The sequence below is a fragment of the Pantherophis guttatus genome, chromosome 6 (genome assembly GCF_059756535.1).
Source record: "Pantherophis guttatus breed Tessera chromosome 6, ASM5975653v1, whole genome shotgun sequence".
NCBI classification, from domain to species: Eukaryota; Metazoa; Chordata; class Lepidosauria; order Squamata; family Colubridae; genus Pantherophis; species Pantherophis guttatus.
Genome location: NC_142068.1, coordinates 27,796,258 through 27,817,123, shown reverse-complemented (window position 1 = coordinate 27,817,123; position 20,866 = coordinate 27,796,258). Strand labels below are relative to the sequence as shown.

The 20,866-nt window shown below is 36.1% G+C and overlaps 2 protein-coding genes across 2 annotated transcripts; both read left to right on the top strand.

The window, feature by feature from the left end:
- Positions 1–947: 947 nt before the first annotated feature.
- SELENOT (selenoprotein T) lies at positions 948–14,018 on the top strand. Its single transcript, XM_034439240.3, has 6 exons — positions 948–1,390; positions 6,612–6,722; positions 7,253–7,379; positions 9,116–9,203; positions 10,127–10,279; positions 10,779–14,018. Exons 1-5 carry the CDS (start codon positions 1,254–1,256, stop codon positions 10,249–10,251), a joined length of 588 nt encoding a protein of 195 aa, XP_034295131.1. The 5' UTR covers positions 948–1,253; the 3' UTR covers positions 10,252–10,279; positions 10,779–14,018.
- A 1,288-nt stretch (positions 14,019–15,306) lies between these two features.
- LOC117678283 (glucose-dependent insulinotropic receptor-like) lies at positions 15,307–20,706 on the top strand. The gene has a single exon (XM_087872619.1). It carries the CDS (start codon positions 18,200–18,202, stop codon positions 19,187–19,189), a length of 990 nt encoding a protein of 329 aa, XP_087728745.1. The 5' UTR covers positions 15,307–18,199; the 3' UTR covers positions 19,190–20,706.
- The last annotated feature ends 160 nt before the right edge of the window (positions 20,707–20,866 follow it).

Below are 20,866 nucleotides of genomic sequence, written 5' to 3'. Positions count from 1 at the left end.
GATTTTTTTACCCACCCAAAAATATGAATCACTAAGTAATTCAAGAAAAGCAAAAAGCATTTATTAAGGGAGATCAAATCTTTATATAGGATATAAATATAGGGTGCAGAAATAAATGATACATTCAGTATATGATATGTGGGAAAGCAATTGATCAGATGTGATTAAATGTGAGAACTGAACAATGGAAAACACAGATTCTAAAAGTGGCAAATTTATGGGTTACATTAGAACTCCTTTTTCCCAGCTGAGCTTGTAACTTTCTTAAAATTTGCAAGGGTGTTCAAGGACATTCAGAATAAGCTCCCTCTCCTGCTGAAAAGACTAGTTATTGCCCATAAAAGAAATGTTTTTTTGGCTTGTAAGAAAAACATTGTTTCCTGAATTTCAAAAGGTGGCATGGATGCCATACCAAAATGCTAATATTATTACCTTTATTAAAATGCTAACAATGAAGCCTAAAACTCCAGGTAACAATATATTGTGTATAGTTTATTTCAAATAAGCCTCTGAGGTGCACCCCACATTAAAAAAAAAATTAAATGAAAACTCCCAGCTTTGTTGCTGGGGGGGGGGCTTCTATCACACACATATTTGGACCAGGATGTTTTTGGGGCAGCCCATTCTTAACCATTGCAAATTCTCCCCCAGCAATCCCCTTCTGAGAACACCCACAACATGACCCCACATTTCCAACACGCCTAAAAGCCCTCGCCAGTTCGCCTCTCGATAGTTCAACCATCTCTGCCCCGCGCGGCAGGTGGGGTCTTTCCATCTCGCCCTCCCCGTGTAAAGGGTGACCTCCAACCAACGTGCAAAGCAGCTATGAATTTACACCTCCTGCTTTTTATACAACGACGACTGTCACAATACCATATCTGAGGCAGGCACGGGGGGCATTCATTTCCGTTGCAACTACAGCAGAGAGGGACATCCTGCAACCGCGTATTTTGACCGCCCCTCAGGCGATGGCGAAGATCTCCTACGACCTACAACCCTCCCTGAGCGATACCAGCGCCCGGTCGTTCATTCCCCGCTCCTGAGGAGGAGTGGGGGGGGGCGGAGGAGGGCGGCGGTTGGAGCAGCCTTTCCCTTTGGGCTCGCGATAGGTACATTCCGGCGCAGGCGCATTACAACGCCGGCTCGCGTGACCTGACCGCTGTCGGCTGAGCGGGGAAGCTTTCCACACCCGGGCCCAGAGGGTCGGCGGGTGGTGGGAAGCCATTGTGGGTCCAGAGGGCAGCGGGAGCAAAATGAAGCCGATCCTGGCGCTGCTGTTGCTGGTGGCGGTGGCCTTGAGCGGCGCTGGGGCTCAGCCGGGCGGTCTACCGCCTGGGAAGAAACTACGCATGGCCTATGCCACCGGGCCGTTGCTCAAGTTCCAGATCTGGTGAGTGCGGTGCGGAGGCCTGTTGCGTTGCCCGCTGCTTCCCGACCGTAAACCGGAGCCAAGTTCAGCCTCCGGCCCGTCGTCGTCGACGGCGCCGCTTCCTCATTTCCGAGCTCTCGGGAGTTAAGGAAGCGGCGGGGCGGAGGATGGTGGGGCAAAGCGCGGGCGCCAGGCTGGCGTGTGTGGAAGCGGCAAGAAATGTCACGACGGGAACCGACCCAAGTGGAAGCGCCGGATTGGGGAGGCGGGGAGAGTGTGTGTGTGTGTGGGGGGGGGGAAGAATCGTGGTAGATAGGATGTGGGCCGGCCGATCCTGAAGCTCTGGGAGCTGCGGGGAAAGGAGGTGGAGAGATTGTGGCGCCTGAAGAGAAGTGGAGGAGGCGATGACCGGCATGCAAAGTTCTGCCTGGCTCTTTTCTAGGGAAACCGGCTGGGGCTTGCTGGCTTCGGTGTTGGGTTGCAGCTAATATTAAGAACAACAGCAAGGAGATAGTCTGAGTAGGCAGGATAGAGTGGAGATGCAGGCAGTTGTAAGGCTAGAAAAATACAGTATTGTAATACTAAAACCTTTGTCTTTCTCTCCCCCTCCCCCAAATAATTATTGGCAGTGATGGGATTCAAATAATTTAACAACCGGTTCTCTGCCCTAATGATTTCTTCCAACAACCAGTTTGCAAAATTGCTCAGAAAGTTAACAACCGGCTCTCCCGAAGTGGTGCGAACTGGCTGAATCCCACCCCTGATTATTGGCAAAGCAAACTCTCCTTCCCACCCAAGGCAAACTTGCCACATCCATAGTTTGCATATTAAACAGGCAAGACCCAGTTTTTAAATGATCTCATTAGCCTTTCATTTACATTTCTGTAGGTTACTGAGTGCATTTATTTTGAAATTATGCTAAATGAGGTGTGTGAAGTGAGGTTGGAATTCGATCAGATAAAAATGATCTGGTAATATATGATAAATGATAAATGGGCGACTAGTTAAGGATTGGAAGGCCTTGAAAGTCGGAGGGGTAACTTTAAGTGGTTAACAGCAAAACAGGAGCTGGTGTTTTCTGTTGCAGAGTTGGGAACAGTACAGGTAGTCCTCAACTTGCAACCATTCATTTAGTCTCCGAAGTTATAACGGCACTGAAAAAAGGGATTTATGATTTTTCATACTTGCAACTGTTGCAATGTCCCAGTGGTCACACATCAAACTTCAGAGTCTTGACAACTGGCATGTATTTATAATGGTTGCAGTGTCCCGAGATCATATGATCTTCTTTTACACCGTTCTGACAAGCAAAGTCAGTAGGGAACCCAAATTCGCGTAACAACCGCGTCAGTAACTTAACAACCACAGTGATTCACTTAACTGTGGAAAGAAAGGTCATAAAATGGGGCAAAACTCATTTAACTGTCTTGCTTAGGAACATAAATTTTGGGCTCAATTGTAATTGTAAGTTGAAGATTACTTGTAATATATAGTGCTGGAAAGTATTCATTAGTATGGACTTTATGCCTTAAACCTTTTTTGTTTCATATTGCTTGCCTTCATCTTTTCCTTAGCACACCTGACATTTAATACATTAAAATAGTATTTTCCCACTTATTCTGATGCTGTCCCAGGACATCTTCAAGGTGTATATAAACGGTCAGATTGTTAAAAGTTGTTACCCCTCTTGTTGGAGGTTACTCTGGGCACTGGGAATACAGCAGGATAGGATTTGGCAGTGGGACAGCAGAATCATGCCAGTGTAATTTTCATCCAGCTTGAAGGTAGATGAGTACATGTAGTCTTTGACACAACAGTTCATTTAGTGACCATTTGAAGTTACAATGGCAAAAGGGAAAAAAGTGACTTATGACCATTTTTCACACTTATGACTGTTGAATTCATAAACTGGTCTATACATGTACTATGGCCACTGCATTCCCACATATGACTGTTGCAGCATCCTCATGGTCATGTGTTTTACATTCGGATGTTTGACAATTGGTTCATATTTGTGATGGTTGCAGTGTCCCAGAGTCATATGATCACCTTTTGTGACCTTCTGACAAGCAAAGTCAATAGGAAACCCAGATTCACTTAACAAATGTGGCAAGAAAGAGCATAAAATGGGGCAAAACTCACTTTACAAATTCCTCATTTAATAACATAAATTTTGGGTTCAATTGTAGTCATAAGTCGAGGACTACATGTAATATAACTTGACAGTTTAAAAATGCCTATAGTATGATTACATACTAAGTGAATTTCTTTGATTGGAGTGAGGATGAGGGATGTAGGAATTCAGAAATTGTAGAGAAAAGGACATGGTTGTCTTTAATCTGGTAATGTGTATGTTGTGACTTTACAGTGAAAAAAGCAGTTAACTTGGGATAGTAGAAATATTTGTAGATGGTTCCGCTCATCTTTTTATGTTTTCCTAGCTGCCGCCCCCTCCCCCAAATTTATAAAAAAAACAAGATATCTTAATTTTGCTCAGTGATTAAATCAGTATAAAGGAACAGACTATTAGAAGTGAGGCAATAAAATACAGGTTATTCAAATCAGTTTGTATCCTCATATCTGTCATAAGATTCGTTGTTCATTTAGGGAACAACTTTTGCACTAACTCTCAAAGTAAACCTGTAGCAGTGCAGACTCTTGGAGCTTATTCCTGAATTAATATGCATGGAATTGATAAAGCAATTGAATAATTCTAAAAAGCTGACTGAGAATTCTTGTCAGTAAACATACTTAACATTTAATTCCATTCCATTTATATGTAGTGTTTTTTCCTGGAATTGTATGCCAGAGGCTGCCTAGATTTGCTAAACTACAGGTTTGAAGACACTGAGCCAGGAGAGCCAATTGTCATGGGTGCTAGAGATATTATCCTCCTGATATTGCTGGATTAAACGTTCCTTGGCGCTATTCTAAGAATTTTTTAGCAATCGGTTTTACCAAAATATTTCTAAAATAGCACAATTTTTATCATTGTTAAGGGTGAACATGGACTGACAATATATCATTTAAAATTTCAAGTCATCTACAACATCATACACAGGGGTGGGTTCTAAATTTTTTTACTACTGGTTTTGTGGGTGTGGCTTGGAGGTCATGTGACTAGGTGGGCGTGGCTAGCTGGTCAGAGTCATTTCTGGAAGGTCCTCGCACTTACGACCCGACTCATTTGTTTGCTTTTAACACTGATCAGCTGTAGGACGGCCCTTTCAAGCCCCGCGGCAAGAGTTTAAACAGTTTTTTTCCCTCTAGTCATCAGCTGGGACTCAGGAGTCAGCAATAGATTGGGGGTGGGACCAAATAAAAGGTAAGAATAACGTGGGGGGCTGGGAGGGCGGGGGAATAACCGGTTCGGTGACGTCATATCGTCACCATTACTGGCTCGGCCGAACCAGACCGAACCGGGAGGAACCCACCACTGATCATACATGTACGTACTTTTGGAAATGAGACTTCAACATTATAAATTACAAGTCTGAAACTAAACAAGCTAGATCTCTGCTTAAATTTGATTAGAGATTATTGTGATTTTGAAATTTGAGGATAGTTCAGTTTTTGTTCTGCCCTAAGTATCTTTTGATTCTTTCCTTAATTATTTATCTTTTCTTTTTTCCTATGAAGCTTTCAGAATTAAGAATATTTGTGCCTATTTCTTGCTATTTTTAAACAAGTATTGTTATGTCTCTGATGAATCAGTGTTGCATCAGCATAACAAAACACATAGGAATTAAAGTAGGAAAACAGGAGATACAATAATTTTAAAAAACAATTTCACATTAGTCTTTTAAGGTTTTTATTTTTAAAACAGCTATTTAATAAAGTTTATAAATAAATAATGTTATAAAATTCCTCAGTCATTAAGCTCAGGAACAGTAGTGTAAATTAGGTTTTCATAGCACTAAATAAGTCTATGCACTCTAGTTAAAATTAATTTTATTAAAATTTGTTGAAAAAAGTTAATCTCCATGAGAGCAACTGACTTTCAAAAACTGACTTTCAACATTATGAAAATCAATATGGTATCTATCCAGTTCTTGAATTAGACTGCTTGGTCATAATATCCTTAGTGTATGATGAAGACTTTTGGAAGGAGTCATTTGAGCAAAAGAATATAACAAATGGATTTTTTGTTTTATGCTAATTATTGGATCACAGAGACTGGTTTATAACCAAAGCTGCTGTTCTGATTTTTCCAATTGTTTCTTATCATGATACTACATGATTGTTGTACATTCAAATATAATACAGAAACTGATTACTGAAAGGCTTTGTAACAAATTGTAATGTAAAACACTATGGAAGCAACAAAGTAATAATTTTATGTTACAAATGGTATTGCAGAAAAAAATTGCAATCTTGTTTAATTGCTACTATATTCTATTCTATTCTATTCTATTCTATTCTATTCTATTCTATTCTATTCTATTCTATTCTATTCTATTCATTTTTGCTAATATTTTAAAGGTCAGAGCATACTGGGTGGGATTAAAGTTAGCCATAGTTTTGTATAGTGTGTATCTACATGCAGTATGGTAAATAAAAATACAGTATAAACTAATTTATTGGTTAGATTTATATGCCGCCCTTCTCTGGAGACTCAGGGCGGCTTACAATGCGTTAAGCAATAGCCTTCATACTTTTGTATATACCTGCTTAGTAGGGCTTTTGCCCCCCCCCCCAAGCAGTGTTCTTTTTTTATACAAAGCTTATTGCCCCCACAATCCGGGTCCTCATTTTACCTACCTCGAAAGGATAAAAGGCTGAGTCAACCTTGGGCCTGGTGAGATTTGAACTTGCAGTAATTGCAGGCAGTTGGCACTAGTTAACAGCACATTAGTCTGCTGTGCCACCAAGGCTCTTAATGTCATAATAAAACCATAAAATATCAGTATTAGACATCAGTATTAGATATTTTCTAATATAATCGGGGGAAACGTTTCTACAACCTCAGTATACATCTATATATCAAGCATTTTTCTATACAAAATCACTGGTGTAAGGTGAGAACTTCCAGCAATTATTAACTAGTAAAACACTTTTTGGGGGTATTAGTTCTTGTTTTTTCTCAGGTGGCTATTGCCAGTATTTCTAATTATCTGACTTAGAGTTCTAGAGAAAGAGCTTTTTCCATACCATTGAATTCATCAGGTAGGGAAGGGAGGGTTGTGTGTGTGTATGTTTGTATAAATAACAGTACTAATTGTGATAAAATATTTCTGTGCAGTGTTTCCTGAGGATACAGGCGGGTGTTTGAAGAGTACATGCGGGTTATTAGCCAGCGGTACCCAGACATCCGCATTGAAGGGGAAAACTATCTTCCCCAACCTATATATAGGTAAGTTAGTTCTGAGTTATGCTAAATAATTTACCTCAGGACAGTCAAACTCACGGCCTGCAGGCCGGATGCGTCATGCACTGGCCACGCCCATGCCCGGTTTAGCAAAGGGGAAAATAGTCCCGATACGTCACGTGATGCCGCCATGACGACACAAGTTTGACACCCCTGATTTACCTGAATGGATTGGGGATATCAAGTTCTGTAATGTTACAAAATCTCAGAAGCAATATTTGATTGCATTCTGATTTAGTTTTGATGACTGTGTACAATAATAATAATGTTACAGTCTGAAAAGTAACAAAATATAAGCAAACAGCTAAATTCAGAGAACACCAAAGACTCAATTTTTTAAGAATAATATTTAGCCGTTGTTAATGCTCTTTAAAGTTTATGTGCAGCTTTTCAGATACATGGTAAAGCAAAATCCACTGGAGTTCACATTGGCATGGCATAACTTTTGTTTCTTTAGATTAGTTAAATTTATTTTATCCTACTCTGGTAATTAACTTATCTTTTTTTTCTACTAGACATATAGCATCTTTCTTGTCAGTCTTCAAACTAGTGCTAATAGGCTTCATTATTGTTGGCAAGGATCCCTTTGCTTTATTTGGCATGCAAACTCCAAGTGTCTGGCAGTGGGGACAAGAAAATAAGGTACTATTTCTTAATAGCATTTTATTTTTTAATTGTACTAGAAGCAGATTTTATACTGTGTTTACTTAATTGAGCCACATTACATGAGTATCCTCTTACTCATAACATTCGAAACGGAATGTTCTTTAAAAACATTACAAGCATAGTAATACAACTAAAACATTTCATTTAGGAATGAAAAAAAATCTTGGCTCATAAAGAGATTATTTTTGGCTGCAAGTAAGATTTGTGTGTGTGTGTATGTATGTGTATATGTATACATACATACGGTATGCCTTTGTGTTAGCTCTTAACTCTTGGGACTGCTTTGACAAGTCCCTGTTTTTTGGCAATATTTTTTGGAAGTGGCTTACCATTGTTTTCTTCCTAGGGCTGAGAGAGTCACTGACTGACCCAATGCCACTCAGCTGGCTTTGTGCCTAAAACAGGACTAGACTCCTGGCTTCTGGTCTCGTGCCTTTAACTATCACAGCAAATTGGTTCTCACATGGGCATGATAATGTTTGGTCCTTTTAAATTCCACAAATAATACATTTTTCTTTTGATTGTTATAAGTAGTTTGGAGAGTCCATTGGAGTTTGACGGATAATAAATTTAAATAAGTTAATAATCACAACAAAAACAGCACTACTGTCTAGTTCAGTAGTTCTCAACCTTCCTAATGCTGTGACCCTTTAATACAGTTCCTCATGTTGTGGTGACCCCCAACAATAAAATTATTCCTAAAATCATTGAAAATATGTGTTTTCTGATGGTCTTAGGTGACCCCTGTGAAAGGGTCATTCGACCCCCAAAGGGGTCCCGACCCACAGGTTGAGAACCACTGGTCTAGTTGATATAAGAGTGTTTAAAATTCTATTTAACATCTTCAAAATTAGAATTTGTGAAACACTTTAAAATAAGTAACTGAATGAAGAATGGGTTGAAGTTTAATAACTTGACCCACTTTCTTTGAGGAAAATGTATTTTTAAAGTGTTTTTATAATGTTTGACTAAAAAATTTTCAGAGCCATCTTGGTAAGATTTGTATCATCTCATTCTTGAATAATACTAAACAAATACTCATTAGGTATTATTAGAGTTGAAGCAGAATATTAATAAGCAGATTGTGAAACTAAGTTTTTTTATGGAGCTTTTGTTAGACACACACACACACACACACACACACACACACACACACACACACAGCATTTATATATTGCACTTCTTAGGTTTATTTATTTATTTATTTATTTTTCAAATTTATATACCTCCCTTCTCCCGAAGGACTCAGGGCAGTGTACAGCCAAAGTAAAAACATAAATACAAACATTAAAACCAATTTAAAAAGACATATATATGTTTGTCCCCAAAATTAAAAGAACAATAACAAAGCTATTAAAAACATTTTAAAAAGTGTTAAGCCAGCCCGGCTTGCTGAAAAAGAAAGGTCTTTAGGGCACGGTGGAAGGCACCGAGGCCTTGAATTCTTCGTATCTCTGGGGGCAAAAATAACCTCTAGGTTATTTTTCTGTTAAAATTTGATGTTGCCAGTGTTATTCATAAGTCTATTTTTTTCTAAGTCTAAATGACTTTTGTAATATAAAAATAGCAAATCAGTAAAACCTATTAAAAAATAATAAAGAAGTATGCATAACAGATATTGCTATCAATTTAATTGGGGGAATTCACAAATATGTTACATAACTCTTAAATATATTGTGTGATTTAATAACTATGATAAATGCTCTTTTTAGGTATATGCTTGTATGATGGTTTTCTTCCTGAGCAACATGATTGAGAACCAGTGTATGTCAACAGGTGCATTTGAAATAACTTTAAATGGTAAGTTTTCAATAATTGTTTGTCTTCCATTAAGTTTAAAATGGACTTTATGTATCCATATAAGACACAGATTGGAGTCAAACTTGATTTGAAGGCACTTTATTTGTTAAGAATTTTATCAATATATAAATACCATTTGATCAGACATAAGTTTTCTAAAAATAAAAAAGAACCTTTTTGGATCTGAGCCCTAAACTTTCACAAAACTAAGATTATTTTACTTTTTTTATTACATTTGTATTCTAACACAGTAAAAATAATGTTAGTTATGGTCTTCTTTAGATTAGTAAGGTCATTTCATTTGAGTTTAGAGAGTAGCCAGTTTGTGTTTCTCATTTTGGAAATTCCCAAATAAGATAAGGGAATAGGAGGTTTTTTTCATGCATGTATTTTGTAATGAACTAGTGTTTTAAAAATGGCAGTGTGTTTTCAAGAGCCTGCTAAATTTGGCTGAGAATTTATGTCTTACTGTTTGATGTTACAAAAAAACTGAAATGAAATCAGAACATGAATAAATATTGGTTTTCCTTTCCAAAACTTTACATTAATAACCGTGTTAACTTTCTTACTCTCAATGTTTTGAATCATTAACAAAAGAAGGAACTATTTGAATTTGTAGTCTTCAGATACTCACTGATGTCCCTAAATCTTCATGAATGATATACTTAGCTACAGAGTAATTAGAACAACAATACTGATGGTTTTACATGTGTGTTGTCTCTTCCAGGCTTACTGAGAATAAATTTTGTTTGTAGAATTGCAATGTTTATATTTTCTGTGGATTTTTCAGTATTCTTGCTTTCTGACCTTTTTCATTTCAAAAGCTTGTATCCATAGATTGCATAAGTATTTTGAATGTAGGTAGCTATAAAAGCTGTTCCTTCACCTTATATATTTTACCCTTTTTTCCCTATGCTTTTTAGATGTCCCAGTATGGTCTAAGCTGGAGTCTGGGCATCTTCCTTCCATGCAGCAACTTGTTCAAATTCTTGATAATGAAATGAAACTCAATGTGCATATGGAGCAAATGCCACATCATAGATCATAGCCCCATTCATCAGTACTGAAAACTTCTTGTAAGTTTTTTAAATGGTTCATTTGTTTGGGGATGTGTGTGTATATCATACAAGTATTTAATATTAGTTAAAGTATTTAGCTGTCTGACAGTTAGACATAGATCTTTCCTTTCCGACTATATTCTGTACTTATCTAGGCTATTTAAGCAATGAAGTAGAGCAGGGATCCCCAACCCCAGGCTCCAGACTGGCACTGGTCCGCAGCCCGCCAGGAACCTGTCTGTGCAAGCGAGTAAAGCCCCATCCATGCATGTGTGAGATCTAGGCAATGCATGAAACCACACCTCCCAGTCTCCATAAGAACCACCCTCTATGGAGTTGCGCTCTGGTGCCCAAAAGGTTGGGGGACGCTGAAGTAGAGTCTGCTTACAGAGAAATCCTACTTTTGGGGGGATTTTAATCCTTTTTATATTGAATATTTTTGTGTTGAGATTTTCTTTGAGTTTACTTTATGAGGCTATCTTGTAACTTGTTCTGTTTTTATTTATTCTGCTTTCAGACATTAAGTGATACTTTCCAAAGGCAACATGAATGAAATAAATGAAGGTCTGTACTGAAGACAGAAAGCTGTTGGTACAGACTGGATGATCTACTTGTCTTCATGTTGTACCTTCTGAAAATCTTAATGCAAGATCCCTTTCAGTGCTGGTATGTGTCCAAGAACTGCACATTCAAGGAGTGCAATAATACTGTATAGTTTTTTTAAAAGTAATTTAGCCAGTTCAGTTTTAGAAAAAAAAGCAGGTATTAACTTGATTACAAGTTTTTGCTTTTGATTAGATCCAGACTAAGTTGCATTTTAGACCTATTAAATTTAGTGTGGATTAAATGCAACCAGTGGAGTCTTGATCTAACTCTTTATATTCATGTCTATTAAGGTGGCAAAATTAGTTAATATTCTAATATTTTCCCTGAGAAAAAGTCATTTGCTTTATGTGGCCTTTATAGAATATTTGTGGTTTAAAATCAATCTTGAGAAGTACTGGCTGTCTTTTAAACTGGTTTGGATAATTGATGGCTGCCGAACAATACTGATTTGGTTATGTAAGTTTTGTATATTTTCAGAGTATATTGCTGAGTGAATGGTGCATTGTAAAACTAAATTATATAAACAAATTATATGCAGAGTTACTTACCTTCTACGTCATGACTTCAGAAGACCAAGTGATGTTCAGATTACCTCAACAATTTCAAGTCTCTTTCCTGGCCCAAATTGTATGATCAAGTAGTCGGCCTTTATGCTGTCATAAATATGAACTAAGTAAACTAATTTAAATAAAAAAAATTCATTTACTGTGAGTAAATCAGCTTAAATCACCTGATAAACTTATCTGAATAATATATTGAAGAAAGAAGCAAAAGCAATTTCATATACATTATGGATCTCCCTTACATAATCTTTAGCATTCCTCAAAACTCATAAATCCAAAAGACGATCCCATTTTCTTAAAGGATAATATTTTTAGACCAGACATTGAAAAACAAACAATATTTTTGAACTATGTGAACTTCTAATTTTAATTCATTGAAGAAAAGGTTTTCATTGAGTAAGTTTATTTCAACAAAATGTACTCTGGCTCCAGCCACAATTCTTTCAAATGTGCTGCAGCCGCTATTGGTTCCCATGTTACTGTTTTGAGTAACAAATGGTCAAATACATTTGTAGTAACAAAAAAAAAAGGTTAAAAATGTAGAAAAAAGGGTTGTACTTTCTATTTATAATGTCCTCCATGTATATAAACAGTTTTGGATTCAGAAAGCATATAATCATACATGGATTTAAGATTAATTTGATTTGCTAAATTGTGAATTTGCATAGCTTCTTATATGGGTTTAAGGTTCTTTTGAGTTCTCATTTGGAAATGTTTTAAGACTGAAATTCTTCTAGAATAGCACAAAAAGAAAAAAAAACAGTATACCGGTAATTCTATGATAGTATCTTTCTAAGGCCAACTTAAGATCTAAAATTTGGATATTTTGATCTTCTGAATTCTTTGTTTAATAAGCTAATAAAGGAAGAAATAAAAATATGCTAATTTCAGGCTGTTTAAAGTCCTAGTAATAATCATCTACAAATGTAACATCTACAAAGCCAAATTTTCCTTGAGTTGAATTTAATATATCAATGGTATTTTTTCCGCAACTATACTGAAATGGTTTGCCATTGTGTATTTTGGGACTTGTTTGTGACTTTCTTGGCCTTTCATGTTGGTTTTCCAACTACTAACCATATCTGACCAACATAATTCTGTAGATAGCAAACAACACCTAATTCCTATTTCAAATTGTCTCTTGTGATTTCTGGCAAATAAGTTTATTATTATACTGTCTTATTTGGAAGTCCATGAGAGCACAACTTGCTATTTTGGTTGTTAATTATTACTCTTACTGTTAACCTATAATCATAATTAAATCAACTTTTAGTTTAAAAAAGTTGGTGGTGATGAAGAGTTACATTGTGGCAATGCAATAATTTCAATATTATTATTGTTATTGTTATATGCCACCTGACTCCAAATGTCTGGGCAGCTCACAACTTAAAAACCAAATAACTAATATACAATCAACAATAAATAAGATGGTGAATAACAAACATGTAACATACTCAACATGGAAATCTAACCACCCTAGCTCAAAGTCTGGGAACCTTAAACTGCCAATTCTTAAGATTGTATGTTGCTACTGAACTTTTTCAAGTTTGTCTTTTATAGGCTGACATTTGGTTTCCCTATTCCAAAGTATAATGTGATCTTATTATTTAACATTGTTCAGTGGCATCTTCTGGAGAAAACAGGTTTCTACTCCCTCCTCCACTCAAATATCAATTTACATTAGGAAACATCCAGAGCTCATGTGTGACAAAGTTTGTGGTAGAAAATAAAGCTTTCCCTGCAAAAGGATATTGCACACTCTTGTCTCCAAAGCAAAAGCATTGACATGATGGGCCTCTAGATTTTTAAGAATATAATGGACATTTTGCAGTAGTCCTACTTTGGTAAACATCATTTACAGGTAGTCCTCGACTTATGACAATTGAGCCCCAAATTTCAGCAAGACAGTTGTTAAGTGAATTGTGCCTCATTTTATTAGGCCAGTTTCTTGCCACAGTTGTTAGTTATTATTGTAAGTTAGTAACACGGTTGTTGAGTACATTTGCCTTCTCCATTGACTTTGCTTACGAGATCACAAAAGGTGATCACATGACTCCAGGACATTGCAACTGTCATAAATAAATGCTAGTTGCCAAGCATCTGAATTTTGATCACATGGCCACAGGAATGCTGCAATGGCCATAAGTGTGGAAAATGGCCGAAGGTCACTTTTGTCAGTGTTGTAACTTTGAATGGTCACTAAATGAGTGGTTGAAAGTTGAGGACTGCCTGTAATGTTGTGATTATTAATTCTGACTTCTTACATAGTTGCACAAGCTTTACAGATACTTCTTTCTACTCTTATTTCAAAATTAATTTCTTGTAAAAAGCTGTTTTTTTAATAATTTTTCAAAATTGTTGAAGAATTATGAGGTGCTTAATGCTCAGAGAGCTTGGTTGTTTTCTTGCAGACGTTACATTACCATCATGCTAGCACTATGATGTTATCAGTTTGGGTAATGAAACCTCTGCAAGAAAACAAGCAAGCTCAGAGAGCACCAACAACGACTCCTTTCAACCCTGAGCTACAAATATTACCCTTGATTGTAAAGAATTATGTTTTCAAAAATAAATTTCTGAAACCTAAATACATTGAGTGACAGTACAGCAAACATTAATGAAAACATGTGTTTACTTATTTGCAATGAGTTTTCCATATATCTACATTATTTTTTGAAGGGGGGTAAAATTGCAGAACAATTGAGATTCTTCCTCAACCAAAAACAAATTTAAAAAATCCAAACAAGCAGCATGGAACAAGAACTAATTTAAAGTATTTTAAAGTATACGAAGAAAGAATAAAAACAAATTTTGATGGATATATTGATCCAACTCATTTCAAACTTCAAGTGATTTTATGAAAATCAGGCAGTTCCAATGATACATTAAGATTTTTAAAAAGTCTACATAATTCAGGTCAGTTATGGAAAATTCATTATGGTCTGTGGACTTACAACCCTTTTGGTTTTATTCAGTCTATGTGATGCCTACTGTAAACTCTGTGAGAAAGACTTAGGTTGAAATACATTTGGGATTTTTGTCTTCTTTTAAAATCAGGATTAAGTATTGCTTGGCATATACACTGCACATGTTTATGTGATATGTTCATACATGGTATATTTTTTAAAATTAGTGTGCTATAACTTTTGCTGAGCTAATAACAGATATTTGTCTGCATCCTCAAATATATTTTGCTATTGCTATGAAAATTACTGGTTTAATCATAGGATATATATAGTGATGTGTTTAAGTTTCTGTAATATTCCCACTCCTATAATTTATTTCATTCAGAATACATATCTTTTTCTCTTGTTCCAAATTTTAAACTTCTCATTTTTTTCAAATTCTATGTAATACATCATTGTTAAATCTCATCTCAGGGAAGAAATAACTTCACAATAGCCAATCAAAATAGAATTTCTGCTTTTTTATATAATCAGCTTTACATTTTACTATATATCAAAACTGTTGGACTTCAATAAAACCTAAGTCTTTCAATACAGCTTAGTCCCATTTAATTCAGTTTTATGTATATTTATTGTATCTGTGGGGGTTTAATCTCATTGAAAAATAAATCTGAAAGTACTCCAAATTTACATGTACTGATATAGTGCATGTGACTTTGGAATGAAAATGTTAAATTAGGTGATCTTAATTATATTAAGAATTTGACATTCCAAATATAAGGTTTGTTTCCACACCATATTTTCATAAAATAGCTATAAATTTTAAATAATACAAGCAATCCATGATCTGGTGGTTCATTGTTTCAGAGATATTATCTAAACAGAGAAACAGAACGACCAAGGTCAAAAACAATGAGAGTAGGAGTGACTTTCCACTTCCTGCCAGTTTGACAGTGGCTGACTAGTCTCTAGCAGTTGATGATGGGATTGGTCTACCTGGTATCTGGAGGGCTAGGGAAGGACCCTTCTTGATCTCCAGTGGCCAAAGGAAGAATTAATCTAACTTGACTACTAGCAAGAGGGCTAGGGTGCAACTGGTCTACCGAACCTCCAGGTGGCAGCACAGCAGCACTGAAGCAACAAATATGCCGAGTCTAAATCCTATGGAAGTTATTGGTTTCTGATTTTATGCCCGTTCTGTAATTTAGCCCTTTGAGGTAACATGGTTCAACAAGTGCTGCTCTGTGATGCATAATTTTGCTCAGTTAAAATTACAAAACATGAGAATTTTAATAATATATATATCATTTACATTTTTTAAGGATATTTCTAAAGTATGATTGGCATATTAGAACAAGGCATCACATTGTTCAGTTTTGCCTGTAGGAAATAAATACATAAATATATTCCTGAAAATCTGCTAATTCTGCAAGATGTTGGTGCAGACTTCACCAACCTAGTGGTTTCCAGATACACAGACTATAGCTCCTATCACCCCCGCTACCGAAATGTTAGAGCTTACTGGCCAGAAGTGAAGATCTAGTGTAGCACCTGTAGTAGGCACTGATTGTGAAAAGCTGTTGTAATTACTCTTAAAAACAAATAGAAGCTTCAAGCTATAAAAGCTTGACAAAGCTGGGTTAATTGTTTCGAAACAACCCAAAAGTACAGACTCCTTTAAATAGTGTTTGCCCAGCTATTACTGCATCTCTTTTGGTGGCCATTAATGAGAAGATTGGTGATATCTATCTCAAAATGGCTGTCATAAAATCTGAAACTGCAATAATTGTGAACTTAATGAATATACTGTTTGAATAGAGGATAAATTAGTGTTAGAATTAACACAGTTGAACCAGTTCCATGTGATTAACTAAATAAATCAACTACATCTGTGCTATGCTATAAAATCCCCATTTCTCAAATGTGTATCCCTGTGTATCTGTTGCCCCTCTTCCTTGAATTTAGGCAGCTAAGTATAACTTTTTAAATTCCATATAGACGGTTTTTCAACTGAGTACCATACTTGATTTTTGTTATAATTTATCATTTCTTATCTCCCTAAATTTAACATTGCTGTATTAACTTTCAGATTGTAACAAAATTAGAATGCCATATGTGAGCATAATTTAGGGTCTTTTCTAAAATTAATCTGTTCTGCTTCAAATTTACCAGTTTTTTCTCCTTATATCCTATTAAAATATTTTAAAAGCCTTGTAAATTCCAATTGTATCTCCCTTTGCTTATAGTTATTAAGATTCCTTTTATAGGTTATTATTTGAGGGGCATGAGAAAAGTGTTTTAAATATTGTATTTGATGTTGCACCTTCAACCTACCTGCACATCTTTTATGTTCTATTTGACTGCTTCTTAGTGTGCTTTATTTCAGGGGAATACTGTACTACATAATCTCTCGTTCATTTCAGGCAAGGAAATTTTACCTCAATTCACTTTTCTCTGCACCATATGGTCATGTATAAAAAAAATATTCTCAAGATCCAGCATTATAAAAAAATAGGCTGGATTTAATAGATCAACCCTAAACATTTGTCCTGATGATTAAAATCTAGAATCATCTAGATTAATAATAGATTCTATTTAAAAAAAGCATTTGCGTTGCATGAAGTACCTTCTAACTCTTTCAAAACATATCACTTGAAAGATAATTTGTTGCTACAAGCTGCTGAATACAGGTAGTCTCTCAAACAGCCTTATCTCAGGTAGAGATTTATAGATCATAATCAGCACTTGAATCATATCTGGAAGCACACATACAAATGGCAACCAGTGCAATTTGTAAAGCAGGGTGTTACATAGACTTGCCAAAGGATGCACTTGCAGTTATGATCATCACATCACAAACCATCCCTATGGTGCTGTGATTGCAGTTTGGGTGCTTGGCAACTGGTTTGTGTTTACAGCCGGTTACAGAATTCTGCAGTCACATGATCATGATTTACAAAACTTTTTGCCAATTTTCGGCAAAAACGTCCACTTGAGAAGCTGGATTTACTTAATAACCATGTGACTTGTTGAACAACCATGTGATTAGCTTAGCAGCCATGGTGATTTGCTTAATAACCACTGTAAAAACAGTCGAACAGATCTAACTGGACTTATGATGTAATAACTTAAAACAGAAATTCTGGTCCCAATTGAGGACTACTTGTAAATGTAGAAAATCTAGAAAATATTATCTTCCCAATCATTCATTTAATAGTCCCCTTGAACCCAGACAAGCTACAAAGCTTGCACTCCAGTGATAGTTTTCTAATTTACTTTTCAATTTTAAGTCCAATATCCATTCCCCTTACCTGGGGAAAAATTGTTCTTTTTCTTGGACCTCTGAAATAACTACGTTTTCTTCCCAGGATCCAATAGGGACACCATGGAGATGTTCTATCTATTGATCACTTCATCACATAAGATCATTTTAATGCATGGAGAAAACAAACAATCACACACCCTTAGATGTGTAATGGTAACTGATATTGCAGTGTCTCTGTTTGTTTGTTAAACTCCTTCCTTATCTTTCTGCATCAGAGAATTCCATAAATAGAACAAATCTGCTTCCTGACTATTTTACATCCCTCCATTTCAGCCAATTAGTTGATTTTGTCTGAAGCTTTTAACTGGCAGAACTTTGAACCTCCGTATCTTCAGATGTCTGCCAAGGGAAGAGTATCATGAATTTTGCAAGAGAAGCAAACTGGCAACAAAGATGTTGAGACACACTAGCCATCAATTTGAAGAAAACCGTTTGACCAGAGAGGATTGTAGCTACTAGGTCTTCACTTCTTGCTGTGACTAAACAGTTTGGTGATTGGAAAGCATATTTACTCTTGAAGACTTTATACAGTTGGCATATGCAATGCATATCTAAGCCTAATATATCTTACCAGCTTACAGTAAACAAGATGTCAACTATTATTTATGCAGTGCTACATGTTATCTTAAGTATATTTATCCCATCTGCTAATCTACTGGTAATCATTGTCTGTCGGTTGAAGAAGAGGAGATCATGCAGAAACTATGTCTTCATCCTCAACTTGGCAGCTGCTGATCTGCTTGTGGGTGTGATGTGCATTGGGGACGCTTTGGATGATGCAACCGATGCACTGTTTGATACAGATTTGGTTTTTTGTCTTATAAGGATCTGCATGGGTATTACTCCTTGTATTGGCTCTATTCTCACCTTACTCCTGGTTTCTCTGGACAAATATTTGGCAGTGAAACTGCCCCTTCATTATCCCTCCCTTATGAGCAAGAAATGTGTAATCCTTTCTCTTGTAGTCCTCTGGGTTCTCTCCTCCTTGGTAGGACACATGCCACTTATTTCTTCAGGATTGCGGCAGAACAAATTGAAAGGTAACTGTGGGCTCCTGTCTGCTGCCAAAAGTGATTACCTCTACATAATCTGTTTTGGCATTTTCATTCCTGCATTGTTGATCTTGGTGTGTTTGCATATCTCAATAGGAAGGATTGCCTATCTACAGCATAAGCAGATCCAACGCTCTTGCTTGCATGCAAATATTCCCTCTGCTCATCTCTGTTTTTCCAAAGCTCTAAGGACTATCCTTATTGTGATTGTCTCTTTCATTGTATTCTGGGGCCCTTATTATGGAACTGCCATTGTGAAAGCTACCTGTAAATCCTGCAATCTGAGCCCACTGTTGAGGGATTTTTTATTCCTTCTAGGAGAAACCAATTCACTGATAAACCCATTTGTGTATTCATTGTACAACAAGGATATAAGAACTGAGTTTGCCAGGCTGATGAAGTGTAAGGGAAAAGGTCAAATAAAGCCATGTAAGTCTATTGATTTAGCAGTGGCCAATTCCAACTTTGGAACATGAAATGATTTATAAAATGGAATTAATCTAATTTCTGCCTCTTCTCCCTTCAACAGTTTTTCAGATTATAAAACAGTATATTCAATCTCCAGTGCAGAAAACTAGAGAAGTACAGTTCTGATCAAGAGAGGCTTTCCTCTCAGCCATAATTTGGTTAGTTGAAGATACCCAAAGATGGGTTAACTAGTAAGTAAATATTGATCTAGTTTACCTGATGAAGTATTTTAAAACTGAGAATACAGTGAGTCTCCTATTTGTCTTCATGTGGATCTTTTGGAAACTTTACTGGTAATAGTCAATAGCATAATTGCTCCAGGTGTATTTTTGAATATGGTTTAAAGCAGTGTTTCTCAACCTTGATAGCTTGAAGATGGGTGGACTTCAACTCCCAGAATCCCCCAGCAGCTCTACTGCTACTTAAGAAATCATTTAGGACAAGTTTATTACTTATAGGCATATTTTGGGATGGGCTTTTTCATGGCTGTGTCCTTTGCAATTTTATGTTTTAATTCATTTGGTTTCCTTTTTATAGTTAGCTTCCTTAGGATTGCTTTTGGGCAGTTTTTAAGTAAATAAATTGTGATAAAATAAACTAGGATGAAAAATGAAAAACAGAGCCTCTACAAATTACACTTAGATAAAATATTGAACTTCTCATACCAGTACATCCTACTCAAAAACAAACCACATTGATTTAAATGCAGCTTACTTTTAGGGAAGCATCCATAGGAATGTGAAGTATTTTGATATATAATTGTGCTTTTAGAGTGCTTTATTAACAGAGATCTTGGTAGAGTTATTTTGATGAAAGGAAATGGAAAATAAGTAACAGCCGTCCCAGCTCCACCTTATATGTCCTACCACTTTTGCTGCTATTTTACCATATTACTCAATTACATTGTTTTAATTCAGGAATTAAAACAATGGACTGTCTGCTCATCAGAGGGTATAATTTATTATACACATCTGCTTCCAATAGTCCATTAACTCGAAAGGGAGAGATCAGAAGATAAACAAGAATTAACATAGCTTTTTTGTCTAAAAATTGGTTTGTAACACTATGCTTTGATTAGATGATGGTATAGCAATAGAAAGTGCTTCTATAAAATTATCTCTGAAGTTGAGGATTCATCACTACATATATACATAAATGGAATTTACCTATGCTTATAGAACTATTACAAGTCATGAAATGGGGGTCAAGTGATTGTGAGGAATTTTATTACACCTGAACCAATTATGCATTATCTTGAGATACTGAAATGATCTAATTGCTGCACTAACACTATTTCCTTTTTATGATAAGTATTCTACAGTTTGGAAAATATCAGCACCAGCATTATATATGGAAAGTTTTATTTTCTGATTGTGGAATATACATCCTAGAAAATAGTTTCCTCCAAGTGTAGTAGATAAAACTTTGTTAATATATCAAGACTAGGGTTGTTTATATAAAAGATACCTTTTTCTCCACTATTGATTTTACACTTAATAAAGGTGCATTAGGTATTTTCCCTAAAGATGGACATGAGTCTGAGTAACAACTGGATGGTTTGATTTCAGACAGTGGGAACAACAATTTTTTTTTCCCAACAGCTTTTACAAAACTTTTATCTGTAATCTGAAAACATGACTGCCTGGTAGGATCTAATTCCATCCAGATTGTAACTAAATGCAAGC